The sequence below is a fragment of the Amyelois transitella genome, chromosome 13 (genome assembly GCF_032362555.1).
Source record: "Amyelois transitella isolate CPQ chromosome 13, ilAmyTran1.1, whole genome shotgun sequence".
Taxonomy (NCBI): Eukaryota; Metazoa; Arthropoda; class Insecta; order Lepidoptera; family Pyralidae; genus Amyelois; species Amyelois transitella.
Window position 1 is genome coordinate 434,581 of NC_083516.1, and position 14,378 is coordinate 448,958.

The 14,378-nt window shown below is 46.2% G+C and overlaps 1 protein-coding gene across 1 annotated transcript in view; it reads right to left on the reverse strand.

Annotated features, from left to right (window-relative positions):
* Positions 1–420: 420 nt before the first annotated feature.
* The window catches only part of LOC106133163 (structural maintenance of chromosomes protein 1A), a 28,840-nt gene continuing 14,882 nt past the window's right edge, over positions 421–14,378 (reverse strand). Inside the window, exons 16-27 of the mRNA XM_060947206.1 lie at positions 13,438–13,503; positions 12,122–12,255; positions 11,053–11,164; positions 10,586–10,777; positions 7,885–8,007; positions 6,822–6,986; positions 5,843–5,947; positions 4,789–4,893; positions 3,539–3,613; positions 1,961–2,139; positions 1,147–1,324; positions 421–583 (exon numbers count right to left, since the gene is read on the reverse strand). Coding sequence (XP_060803189.1) covers positions 524–583; positions 1,147–1,324; positions 1,961–2,139; positions 3,539–3,613; positions 4,789–4,893; positions 5,843–5,947; positions 6,822–6,986; positions 7,885–8,007; positions 10,586–10,777; positions 11,053–11,164; positions 12,122–12,255; positions 13,438–13,503 — 1,494 coding nt within the window. The 3' untranslated portion in view covers positions 421–523. The remainder of the gene's footprint in view (positions 584–1,146; positions 1,325–1,960; positions 2,140–3,538; positions 3,614–4,788; positions 4,894–5,842; positions 5,948–6,821; positions 6,987–7,884; positions 8,008–10,585; positions 10,778–11,052; positions 11,165–12,121; positions 12,256–13,437; positions 13,504–14,378) is intronic.

The window sequence follows — 14,378 nt, forward strand, 5'->3', positions numbered from 1 at the left end:
GGACAGCTGGATAAAATACGTAATGAATATATAAGAGGAAGTATGAAAGTAGCGCCAATAAATGAAAAGATGAATGGTAATAAGCTGGGTTGGTGCGGACACATCATGACAAGAGAGGAAGGTCATGTTACAAAAAGAGCCTTAAATATGGAAGTGAAAGGTTTAAGAAATAGGGGAAGACCGAAAAAGAGATGATGTATGGCGTAAAGGATCGTATGAGTAGAAAGGGAGTGACCAGTGAGATGGCAATTGACAGAAGTAATTGGAAAAAACTAACATACTGTGCCGACGACGTGTAACGACGAATAAGAAGACAGCTGCTGACCAATGAGAGCTACTAGCGTCGTAGTCGAATAGTTAAGGTGCCTCTACAAAATGCGCGCATCGCAAAGACACAGGTTCGAATGAAACTACAAAGTATCCTTACAAATTAAGTGTATTCGACATAAACTTAACAAAATTATGGAAATTCATGTAAAAAGATGGAATTATAAAATGTCATATAAAATTATCAGGTCCTATTCTAGTCGTCGTACTTCTCAAGGCTGAGGGTGATGACGTCACTCACGAGGCAATCCGCGGGCTGCAACAAGCACACAACATTTAGAGCTTAGAATCGGAAGAATCATCATTTTGGTTGGTATGACCTTACGGGTTAAGTATTCAGTCTTTTCAAGACTGGTATACGGGTTAGGTACCTTAGCAGGTAAACGTGACCCGTGTTGGATCTATGGTTACACATCCAGTTACCTGAATGTGCAGATTTCCTCACGGTGTTTTTCCCTCACCGTAAGAGCATGGGTTAGTATTCAAACTGTCTATTCAAATGTACAATAGGTATCTATATATTTTCTTAACTGATTTTTTTTTCTTTTCGATATAAGAATCTATACTAATATTATAAATGCGAAAGTTTGTATGTCAGGATGTCAGTATGGATGTTTGTTACTCTTTCACGCAAAAACTACTAAACCGATTATAATGAAATTTGGTATGTAGGTAGCTGAAGACCCAGAATAACACATAGGCTACTATTCATCCCGGAGTCCCCGCGGGAATGATTCCACGCGGACCAAGTCGCGGGCGGCCTCTATTAGACAATAAACTGAATAGCATGCGCGGGAGTTGCACCATATAACAATTTACCTCAGAACAGATGCCGATGAGGGCGTCAGCGCAGCCGTAGAACTCCTCCTTCAGCGAGATGACGATGGTCTGCAGCGAGCCCTTCTTGCTGCGGATGTAGGACGCCACCTTCCCTATGTTAGTGTTGTCCAGCGCCGCGTCGATCTCGTCCAGCAGGAAGAACGGGGCGGGTTGGTAGCTGGGTAATATTGATTTGTGTAAGTTTATAATAACCGCGTTTATTATAATATTAGAGACGGCCTCTGTGGCGCAGCGGTAGCACGCTTGTCTGTGACACTGGAGGTCCCGGGTTCGAACCCTGGCCAGGGCATGATGAGAAAAGAACTTTTTCTGATTGGCCTGGGTCTTGGATGTTTATCTATATAAGTATGTATTTTATTATAAAATATAGTATCGTTGAGTTAGTATCTCGTAACACAAGTCTCAAACTTACTTCGAGGCTAACTCAATCAAAAAAAATATTATCAAATCAAGGACGTCCTGGCAAAGGGTCAGGTCAAAAGTACCCGATACCGCCGAGCTCGCATGAAGAGAGTTATGAATGTGGATGAAGCGAAGGAAGTATGCAGAGATCGTGGCAAGTGGTAAGAGGTGGTCTCTGCCTACCCTTCCGGGAAAGAGGCGTGACTTTATGTATGTATAATATTATTTCGTTATTATCCGCTGTGTGGTTCCCGGCGCCAAAAGAAAAAAGAATAGGACCACTCCATCTCTGGATGTCGTAAAAGGCGACTAAGGGATGGGTTTATAAACTTGGGACTTTTCATATAGGCGATGGGCTAGCAACCTGTTTTTACCCCGCAATTGACATTACCTGTGAATGGCGAAGAGTAACGCTAAAGCAGCGACGGTCTTCTCCCCCCCGGAGAGGTTGGACATGGGCTGGAAGCGCTTGCCGGGCGCCACGCAGTTGTAGTTGATGCCGTCCAGGTAGGGCTCCTCGGGGTTCTCCGGGCCGAGGAACGCCTGCGCAGACTGGTTCATGGCCAACGCCTGCCAATACAACAAATTAGTTTAACGACAATGATTTTCGAAAACACTAAATTTTTATATGCCGTGTGGTTCCCGGCACCAATACAAAAAATAATAGAACGCATTCCATTTCTTTCCCATGGATGTCGTAAAAGGCGACTAAAGGATAGGCTCACAAACTTGGGATTCTTTTTTAGGCGATAGGCTAGCAACCTGTCACTATTCGAATCTCAATTCTATCATTAACCCAAATAGCTGAACGTTTTCCAGACTGTTGGCTCTGTCCACCTCGCAAGGGATATAGACGTGACCATATGTATTTATGTATGTATGTACATTTTTATAATATAATCGAATTCATTCATTCATATAATCACGTCTATAGGCCTTGCAGGGTAGACAGAGCCGGCAGTTTGACTTTGTTTAGACTGATAGGCCACGTTCAGCTGTTAGGCTTAACGCAGTGGCGTAACTACAGGATGGCAAGTCGGCAAAATGCCACGGGCCCCCAGCCGGAAGGGGCCCCCGGTCAGAGGAGCCTCCCAACTCCCAACATTTCTTATTTATCATACATGTTTAGTAAAAAACAGTTTTAAAAAATTCTATGGCCCGAAATTTGAAGTTTGATGATGTCATTACCACCTTTGCTGAACAGAAAGTTCGAAGAAAGGAATTTTTGTTAATTACATACCTATATTTTGGTTTTTTGTGCTTTGCTTTAGTGTACTTTTTGTTTTCAAATCATTTTGAATACTCTATGTGCCCATATCAATTAGATGCTGACTGTACTTTAAAATAGGTACCTACTTTCAATTTAAAGTGAATTATTAGAAAATCAAATACCTAATTATAATTATAAAGTTTGTATGTACCTACTTAACGTAGTGATTTATTATTGTACTCTTACAAGCAAAAGTTTATAAATAAGAATAATAAAAAAAAAATATTATTATTATTGTTGGTTCAGCATCTTTATACTGGGAGGAGGGGCCCATCCGATGAATTTGCCACGGGCCACGAATGGTATAGTTACGCCACTGGCTTAACGATAGAATTATGATTCAAATAGTGACAGGTTGCTAGCCCATCGCCTAAAAGAAAAATCACAAGTTTATAAGCCTATCCCTTAGTCAGAGTAGCAACCTTTCACTATTTGAATATCAGTCAGTCACTCAATGGATGTCTGTATGCAATGGCGTCACCTTGATTGTTCAACCTATTCAGGAAAAAATATTTCGACAGATTTATAAGTGGCTTATAAACTTGGGATTCTTTCAATTCCATCATAAAGTCATACAGCTGAACGTGGCCTTACAGTCTTTTCAAGACAGTTGGCCATCCACCTCGCAAGGGATAAAGACGTGATTATATGTCCATATATTGTATTTATGTATTTGAAATTAACCGTTGCCCAACTCACCTTGTAAATAGCATCGATCTCGTTGGCGACGTGGTCGAAACAGTCAATGAACTTGTCGTGGCGCTCTTTCTTCACCTGAGAATCGTTATACGTTTTATAAGTCATCATTTTTATAGGTCCATTTGAAAGAAAAGAAAAAAAGAAAAAAATGTTTCAAATTTAAATTCCAAAATTTTTATTTACTATTATGGGACACTTAAGTTAATTAATAATCTTTTGGTTTCACAACATTGGTTGACGTCAAACAAATTACTTAAATCTAAGTTTATTTCTAAAGTGTCAGTGCAAAAGAAGCGGTAAAAAAACTGCACTGCAGCGTTTTCTTCAACAACGTCAACTTCACAACTATCCAAACTTAGAATAGAAATGTGGACGAGAGAATACATTGCTCAGATTAATTGACTAATTTATTTGGAACATTAAAACTTTTGTACCAAAATGATTATCAATGTTAATTAAGAAACGGGCCAATAAATATAAGTGTTAATACAAAACCGATGCTCTTACGGTGAGGGAAAACATCATGATCGATCCAATATGGGTTAGGTTCCCCTGCAAAGGTTGCGGAGGTCAGACGGGAGTTCCTTCGTGTTAAAACCTGACTCACCCAATCAAGAATCCATAGTCAAAGGCATACCCCGGGCTCCTGTCCAGAGTGGTGAGGATGCAACCGGGACTAAAGCCAGGATGAAGAAGGCTAATAAACTTGGTATTCTTGTAAGCGATGGGCAAGCAACCTGTCACAATTTGAATCTCAATTCCATCATTAAGCCATACAGCTGAACGTGGCCATTCAGTCTTTTCAACACTGTTGGCTCTCTTCCCTGGAAGGGATATAGACGTGATTATATGTATGTATGTATGTACCCATGTGCCGTGTGGTTCCCGGCACCAATACAAAAAAGAATAGGACCACTCCATCTCTTTCCCATGGATGTCGTAAAAGGCGACTAAGGGATAGGCTTACAAACTTGGGATTCTTTTTTAGGCGATGGGCTAGCAACCTGTCACAATTTGAATCTCAATTCCAACATTAAGCCATATACCTGAACGTGGCCATTCAGTCTTTTCAAGAGTTGTGGCTCTGTCTACCCCGCAAGGGATATAGACGTGACCATATGTACGTATGTAGTTATGAATGTGGATGAAGCGAAGGAAGTATGCAGAGATCGTGGCAAGTGGAAAGATGTAGTCTCTGCCTACCCCTAAGGGAAAGAGGCGTGATTTTATATATGTATGTATGTATGTACCCTCTCGAAGGCGAGCTTGGCCTTGTGCGCCCGCTTGCGCGCCGCCACGAACGCCTCGTTGGTGGCGTTCACCTTCTCTCGCACCTCATTCAGCTTCTGCATCGCCTGGGACACGAAAAATATCATTGTTCTTTTTTTATTCGGTTCACAAAACTGTTATAATATAGTGTAGGTACCTTTGAACAGACACTGCTTTTTAAACAACTTAAGTTTAATACCCGCGCTCAAAAACTCTTTAATAATTTTTGCATACAATTCTCAATAAAAAAAAAGGAGAAACACTTATCAGACTGTATTCTGATGTATCTAACAATTGAGTGTACTTATTCTATACAAGTTTATATATTTGCCATTAATTATGTAGAAATTTTTCGTTTATTATAACGCATCCTCAATACTTTTTATGTGCACTGCCTTTTCAATTATGGTTTAAATGGTTAAAATATAAAGGATATTCCTTTATATTTTGGTTGACTGGAACAAACCCAATTAGTATAAATCCGCCATTGTACATACACTTCTAAATCCAACAACTGTTTTGTAAATAGTTATATTTATTTTTATTTGCAATAAAGGCTTACAAACTTGGGATTCTTTTTTAGGCGATGGGCTAGCAACCTACTAATTGAATCTCAATTCTATCATTAAGCCAAATAGCTGAACGTGGCCATTCAGTCTTTCCAAGACTATTGGCTCTGTCTACCCCGCAAGGGATATAGACGTGACCATATGTATGTATGTGCCATAAAGAGTTGACAATCAAACAAACAAACAAGAAGATGCTAAACTCGAGGCGAATTTGAAGACGAAAAACTCTTCTTCCGAAAAAGAAGCTTAAGATAAAAAAAAGGCGTCATGTTTATATCAAATCGTGTAGTTCGAGACTGGAACCGGCTCAATGAGAATGTTGTCACTGCACCTTCGGTCAACAGTTTTAAGAACAGATTAGATAAAATCTCCAAAGTTTTGGATACACACGCATCAGCTCAATAAGCTGCTAGTGTGTTATAAAATAAAATAAAATAAATAAATAATAATGTTTGTAGTTACTCACCCTCATGTTGGGCGCCTGTATCTTGTCCACCGTGGCCTGCAGCGTGTTGATGGCTTTCTGCAGCTTGTCCGCTTTACGCTTCACCTCGTCCGGCTCGTCCAGATCCTGGAACACACGGGGCGTCGTGAACGTGTGCGCCGGAGTCGATCTACAACTAGACGGTATTATATGTGGAAACGTGTAACTTGCGTACCGGTATCAATAAAATTTTGAGTGATGGTACGTCAAAAACATAGAATAGAATAGATTTATTTTCAAAATTGCATATAAGGTATCACTTATTGACGTCACATCACTTAAATCGAATTATAACTACTGCCGTTACCAAAGCGCATGTGTAGAAGAAGCGGCGGAACAAACTACACTGCAGAATTTGATAAACTGCATGATTTGGACGAATGCACATAGTCTCCATTAAAAAACATGAATAAATTAATGTAAAACTAAATATTTCAATACGATACTAAATATTTCATATATACTTGAAGATATAGTGAGATGGCAAGTGACAGAAATAATTGGAAAAAACTAACACACTGTGCCGACTTCACGTAAAAAGTGAGAAAAGGTAACGATAAAGAAGATGGATCCTTGAAAAATAATAAATGGCACAATTTCTAGAAATTAAAAAAGTTTTGGCTAAATATTCAAATTACATCATCATAAATATCACTAACTAGAGGCCGCCCGCGACTTCGCCCGCATGGGAAACCCAATCAATGCCGCGGGAACTCCGGGATAAAAAGTAGCCTATATGTTATTCTAAGTCTTCAGCTACCTACATACCAAATTTCGTCGTAATCGGTTCAGTAGTTTTTGCGTGAAAGAGTAACAAACATCCATACTGACATTACTCACAAACTTTCGCATTCATAATATTTGTAGGATGTGGCCTGTCAGTCTGACTGTCCCAGCAAAGCACACAAACGTGATCCATATAATATACTATATAAGATTCAAAATACAGTGAACCTCATACCTTGAGGCTGGACGGCAGCTGCGAGTAGTCCACGAGGAGGCGGGCGGCGCGCGCGGCCAGCGCCGAGGAGGACAGCGAGGCGGAGGCGGAGGCGGGGGCGGAGGCGGACTCCTCCGACGCGTCCTCCAGGCTGCCTTCCAGCAGCGGGATGTTGATGTCGTCGATCTGGGGTGGGGGGAATGCTTTTAATACAGATTATACCTTATCTAATCTATATCAACTCGCTGGCGAGATAACAACTATTTCAAAATCCCAAATGAGTCTTAAACTTCTCTGAAAGGAGGGAAAGGCCGAGAGGACTAGAAGAACGTATCTTGATCAAATTAAGGACGTCCTGGCAAAGGGTCAAAGAGAGTTATGAATGCGAATGAAGCGAAAGAAGTATGCAGACATAGATGTAGTCTCTGCCTATACATATGGTCACGTCTATATCGCTTGTGCGCTAGCAACCTGTCACTATTTGAATCTCAATTCTATCATTAAGTCAAACAGCTGAACGTGGCCTATCACTATTTTTAAGACCGTTAGCTCTGTCTACCTCGCAAGGGATATAGACGTGATTATAAGTACATATACACCTCCTTACACTCCTCTGTCCAAGTATGCAGAGATCGTGGCAAGTGGAAAGGGGTAGTCTCTGCCTATCCCTCCGGGAAAGAGGCGAGATCTTATGTATGTATGTATGTACACACCTCCTTCAACTATTTTTAAAATTTTCATACACACACACATACACATAATCACGTCTATATTCCTTGCGAGGTAGACAGAGCCAACAGTCTTGAAAAGACTGATAGGCCACGTTCAGCTGTTTGTCTTTAAGATAGAATTGAGATTCAAATAGTGACAGGTTGCTAGCCCATCGCCTAAAAGAAGAATCCCAAGTTTATAAGCCTAATCCCTTAGTCGCCTTTTACGACATCCATGGGAGAGAGATGGAGTGGTCCTATTCTTTTCGCTATTGGTGCCGGGAACCACACGGTACCAATATTATAATTTTCATAATTTACTAAAAATATATATAAATAACCTACTATATATAAATATATACAATTGTGTGTACCTTGCACTGCCTGAGGATGTTGTGCCGCTCGCTGCGCTTGCTCTCGATCTTGGACTCGATGCTGGAGATCTGTTTCTGAATGGACTGCATGTCTTTCTGGACGGTGGACACCTCCTTGCGCGCCTGCCAACCGTTACAAAAATGTTAATAAACAAAAAAAAACAATAATTTTTCCTGGGGGCGAATGTTCTTTAATTAACCTTAATTTTATGATTGAGGATTAAATGTACTAATTCTTGTGACTGTAAATTTCTGTGCAGTAAATATATTATAAGCAAACGAAATTGGATCACGTTATAATGAGTTATTTTTCATTTTTTTGGAAATCAGAAACGGCGGGAGTTTTATACAAAATGTCTGTCTGGAATTTTGGTAATGTTTTGCCTCTGAGGCGCGGTCCGCCTTGAGCGAGTCCGCGCGGCGCAGCTCCCGGTCTATGTCCTGTGTCCCCCCCCTGTGTGTGTGTCACCTTGTTGGCGTCCTCCTCGGCGTGGTCGAGGCGCGCCTTGCCGGCGGCGCGGTCCGCCTTGAGCGAGTCCGCGCGGCGCAGCTCCCGGTCTATGTCCTGTGTCCCCCCCCTGTGTGTGTGTCACCTTGTTGGCGTCCTCCTCGGCGTGGTCGAGGCGCGCCTTGCCGGCGGCGCGGTCCGCCTTGAGCGAGTCCGCGCGGCGCAGCTCCCGGTCTATGTCCTGTGTCCCCCCCCTGTGTGTGTGTCACCTTGTTGGCGTCCTCCTCGGCGTGGTCGAGGCGCGCCTTGCCGGCGGCGCGGTCCGCCTTGAGCGAGTCCGCGCGGCGCAGCTCCCGGTCTATGTCCTGTGTCCCCCCCCTGTGTGTGTGTCACCTTGTTGGCGTCCTCCTCGGCGTGGTCGAGGCGCGCCTTGCCGGCGGCGCGGTCCGCCTTGAGCGAGTCCGCGCGGCGCAGCTCCCGGTCTATGTCCTGTGTCCCCCCCCTGTGTGTGTGTCACCTTGTTGGCGTCCTCCTCGGCGTGGTCGAGGCGCGCCTTGCCGGCGGCGCGGTCCGCCTTGAGCGAGTCCGCGCGGCGCAGCTCCCGGTCTATGTCCTGTGTCCCCCCCCTGTGTGTGTGTCACCTTGTTGGCGTCCTCCTCGGCGTGGTCGAGGCGCGCCTTGCCGGCGGCGCGGTCCGCCTTGAGCGAGTCCGCGCGGCGCAGCTCCCGGTCTATGTCCTGTGTCCCCCCCCTGTGTGTGTGTCACCTTGTTGGCGTCCTCCTCGGCGTGGTCGAGGCGCGCCTTGCCGGCGGCGCGGTCCGCCTTGAGCGAGTCCGCGCGGCGCAGCTCCCGGTCTATGTCCTGTGTCCCCCCCCTGTGTGTGTGTCACCTTGTTGGCGTCCTCCTCGGCGTGGTCGAGGCGCGCCTTGCCGGCGGCGCGGTCCGCCTTGAGCGAGTCCGCGCGGCGCAGCTCCCGGTCTATGTCCTGTGTCCCCCCCCTGTGTGTGTGTCACCTTGTTGGCGTCCTCCTCGGCGTGGTCGAGGCGCGCCTTGCCGGCGGCGCGGTCCGCCTTGAGCGAGTCCGCGCGGCGCAGCTCCCGGTCTATGTCCTGTGTCCCCCCCCTGTGTGTGTGTCACCTTGTTGGCGTCCTCCTCGGCGTGGTCGAGGCGCGCCTTGCCGGCGGCGCGGTCCGCCTTGAGCGAGTCCGCGCGGCGCAGCTCCCGGTCTATGTCCTGTGTCCCCCCCCTGTGTGTGTGTCACCTTGTTGGCGTCCTCCTCGGCGTGGTCGAGGCGCGCCTTGCCGGCGGCGCGGTCCGCCTTGAGCGAGTCCGCGCGGCGCAGCTCCCGGTCTATGTCCTGTGTCCCCCCCCTGTGTGTGTGTCACCTTGTTGGCGTCCTCCTCGGCGTGGTCGAGGCGCGCCTTGCCGGCGGCGCGGTCCGCCTTGAGCGAGTCCGCGCGGCGCAGCTCCCGGTCTATGTCCTGTGTCCCCCCCCTGTGTGTGTGTCACCTTGTTGGCGTCCTCCTCGGCGTGGTCGAGGCGCGCCTTGCCGGCGGCGCGGTCCGCCTTGAGCGAGTCCGCGCGGCGCAGCTCCCGGTCTATGTCCTGTGTCCCCCCCCTGTGTGTGTGTCACCTTGTTGGCGTCCTCCTCGGCGTGGTCGAGGCGCGCCTTGCCGGCGGCGCGGTCCGCCTTGAGCGAGTCCGCGCGGCGCAGCTCCCGGTCTATGTCCTGTGTCCCCCCCCTGTGTGTGTGTCACCTTGTTGGCGTCCTCCTCGGCGTGGTCGAGGCGCGCCTTGCCGGCGGCGCGGTCCGCCTTGAGCGAGTCCGCGCGGCGCAGCTCCCGGTCTATGTCCTGTGTCCCCCCCCTGTGTGTGTGTCACCTTGTTGGCGTCCTCCTCGGCGTGGTCGAGGCGCGCCTTGCCGGCGGCGCGGTCCGCCTTGAGCGAGTCCGCGCGGCGCAGCTCCCGGTCTATGTCCTGTGTCCCCCCCCTGTGTGTGTGTCACCTTGTTGGCGTCCTCCTCGGCGTGGTCGAGGCGCGCCTTGCCGGCGGCGCGGTCCGCCTTGAGCGAGTCCGCGCGGCGCAGCTCCCGGTCTATGTCCTGTGTCCCCCCCCTGTGTGTGTGTCACCTTGTTGGCGTCCTCCTCGGCGTGGTCGAGGCGCGCCTTGCCGGCGGCGCGGTCCGCCTTGAGCGAGTCCGCGCGGCGCAGCTCCCGGTCTATGTCCTGTGTCCCCCCCCTGTGTGTGTGTCACCTTGTTGGCGTCCTCCTCGGCGTGGTCGAGGCGCGCCTTGCCGGCGGCGCGGTCCGCCTTGAGCGAGTCCGCGCGGCGCAGCTCCCGGTCTATGTCCTGCCGCTGCTTGGCCTCGGCCTGCCGGCCCGCCTCCAGCTCGTCCTCCACGTCCTGCACCGTCCTCTCCCACCGGGTCACGTTCTTTTGCGTGTCCTAGAAAAACACAACACGATATACATTTGAAGACTAATTCGTTAAGCCTTAGGTCACTTTGAATCTGATTGTGATGGAATAGTAAAATGTGGAAGTCCAAAATGCTGAGTACGATATATATTTGAGTACAGTTTACATTTAATCGTTTTCATACACCTTAGTAATAAGGGTTGTCCACCCTTAACATTTTTTTTTAAGTAGAAATTACTTAAAATTATTTATATGGCAGAACAACGTTTGCCGGGAGAGCTAGTGAAATATATATATATATATACCTTAGAGCGTTCAAACTCGAGGTTAGACGCGATGCGGTCGATCTGAGCGTCGAACTCCATGCGACGCTTAGCACGCTCCTGTTGCGCGCGGAGTTCACGCTCCTCGTACTGACTGCAAATAAATATATACATATATGAACATATGACACATAGTGAACTCCCCCAAATTAGGGAAATTATAACCTTAATATACATACATATGGTCACGTCCATATCCCTTGCGGGGTAGACAGAGCCACCAGTCTTGAAAAGACTGAATGGCCACGTTCAGCTATTTGGCTTAATGATAGAATTCAGATTCAAATGGTGACAGGTTGCTAGCCCATCGCCTAAAAGAAGAATCCCAAGTTTATAAGCCTCTTATAAATCTGTCAAATAACTATTCATGAATAGGTTGAACAATCAAGGTGACGCTATTGCATACAGTCATCCGTTGAGTGAGTAACTGACTGACAGACAACGCACAGCCCAAAACGCTGGGTGAAGACGCTTGAAATTCGGTTTAAAGGTTCCTTCTATGATCTAGGGGTGCACTTAGAGAAGGTTTCCCGAAATTCCGACGGGAATGAAAATTAACGGAATTTTTAAAGTAAAAGTAAAAAAAAAATATTCAAAGAACACCATAACAAAAAGACAAAAAAGGAAACAAAAATATGTACAAAAATAAACATGTAGTATGGGGTAAAGGGTAAATTTTCATTTCACGCGGACGGAGTTGTGGGCGCACTCTAGTCCTCCTCTACAGAGTTCAGCGCTCGTATCAAAGCTGCTCAGACCACGTCCCCCACGTTCTCGCCCACCCTCCAGACGTAGCCTCACACGCGGCAATAGAATAGATTTTCAAAATTGGATAAAAGGTATCACTTATTGACGTCACATAACTTAAATCTAATTATAACTACTACCGCTTCCAAAGCGCATGTGTAGAAGGAGCGGCGGAACAAACTACACTGCAGCATTTTCACCGGACGTCAATTTACAAATATAGATCTCTTAAATCTAAATCGTGGACGAATGCACATGTTTACATCAAAAAACATGAATGAATGAATGAAGCGTTGCCCCTCACCGTATGTTGGCGACGCCGATGTCCCGGCAGAAGCCGCGGAACACCACGTCCTCCACGTTGTTCATGTTCTCCTTCACCTCCTGGATCTTGGAGTCCCTGGCGCGGATCGTACGCTCGATCTCTTCTATTTGAGGCTGGTAAATGAGAATATTCATATTTGTATATGTTGTTAAACCATACGTTTTGACAATTATTAAGCGATATGAAGTATCGCCATACCGCTCCAAAATTCATAATCTCCTCTCATGGGTCTACTGGAAGAGATTTCTTTTGAAATAAGTAGCACCTTTGTACTTTAATAAATGTATTGAATGCTCCTGTTTATAATTTCGTGTACATAAATAAATATCCTATAATAATGAATAAATATTTTGAATTTGTATATTAATGACGCACAATTTTACACTATACATACATATGATCACGTCTATATCCCTTGTGGGGTGGACAGAGCCAACAGTCTTGAAAAGACCGATAGGCCACGTTCAGCTGTTTGGCTTAATAATAGAATTGAGATTCAAATAGTGACAGGTTGCTAGCCCATCGCCTAAAAGAAGAATCCCAAGTTTATAAGCCTATCCCTCAGTCGCCTTTTACGACATCCATGGGAAAGAGATGGAGTGGTCCTATTCCTTTTTTTATTGGTGCCGGGAACCACACGGCACACACATACGATTCCATCACATTTTTCTTATATAGGAATTGTACGGCTCAAAAGTCAATGATAGAAATACCTCACAGAAAATCAAAGTATCGGTATTAATCGTTAAACTTTATGCACTTAGTCTAAACGAATGATACATACATACATAAAATCACGTCTATGCCCCTTGCGGGGTAGACAGAGCCGAGTACGACATCCATGGGAACGAGATGCGAGTGGTCCTATTCTTTTTTTATTGGTGCCGGGAACGACACGTCATGAACATACGGTGCCGTATGACCGATTCCGAAGTAAATTGCTAAAATATGAACTAGAGGCCGCCCGCGACTTCGTCCGCATGGAAACCCTATCAATCCCGCGGGAACTCTGGGATAAAAAGTAGCCTATGTGTTATTCTGGGTCTTCAGCTACCTACATACCAAATTTCATGGTAATCGGTTCAGTAGTTTTTGCGTGAAAGAGTAACAAACATCCATACATCCATACAAACTTTCGCCTTTATAATAGTAGTAGGATAACAATTTAGGTAGCGTATTTATCTAACTATCTAACGCGACTCAACAACCGGAGTATATTTTCGAGTACAGAATCTAACAGGGATCATAATTGTAACTTATTTTTTTTTAATGTAATAACAGTATATGACACTTACCCCGAAATTGTCCATTTTGCGCTCCAACTCCGCCAGCTCAGCGTCCAATGCCTTTATTTGCTTCAGCTGAAATTAAAACAAATAAATAGGTACATACATATAATCACGTTTATATCCTTTGCGGGGTTAGTCAGAGCCAGCAGTGTTTAAAGACTGACAAGCCACGTTCAGCTGTTTGGCTCAATGTTAGAATTGTGATTCAAATAGTGACAGGTTGATAGCCTATCGCTTTTAAGAAAAAAAAAATCTTTAGTCGCATGTCGTTAAACATCCACGGGAAAAAGATGGAGTGGTCCTTTTGTTTTTTTTTTTGTCGGTACCGGGAACCACACATCACGAATTTTAGTTCCACGAACATTCGCATCCGCCTTCATCGCCGAAATGGCGTCACTCCTAGCGGGAACGAGAATACAACGTCCGCAGCGCATTCCAGTGTGCAAGTGCGTTGGTGTGTGTGTGTGTGCGAGTTTGGTTGTATGTGTGTGTGTGCATTGGTGTGTGTGTGTGCATGTGCGTTGGTGTGTGTGTGCGCATGTGCGTTGGTGTGTGTGTGTGTGCGCATGTGCGTTGGTGTGTGTGTGTGTGCGAGTTTGGTTGTATGTGTGTGTGTGCATTGGTGTGTGTGTGTGCATGTGCGTTGGTGTGTGTGTGCGCATGTGCGTTGGTGTGTGTGTGTGTGCGCATGTGCGTTGGTGTGTGTGTGTGTGCGAGTTTGGTTGTATGTGTGTGTGTGCATTGGTGTGTGTGTGTGCATGTGCGTTGGTGTGTGTGTGCGCATGTGCGTTGGTGTGTGTGTGTGTGCGAGTTTGGTTGTATGTGTGTGTGTGCATTGGTGTGTGTGTGTGTGCATGTGCGTTGGTGTGTGTGTGCGCATGTGCGTTGGTGTGTGTGTGTGTGCGAGTTTGGTTGTATGTGTGTGTGTGCATTGGTGTGTGTGTGTG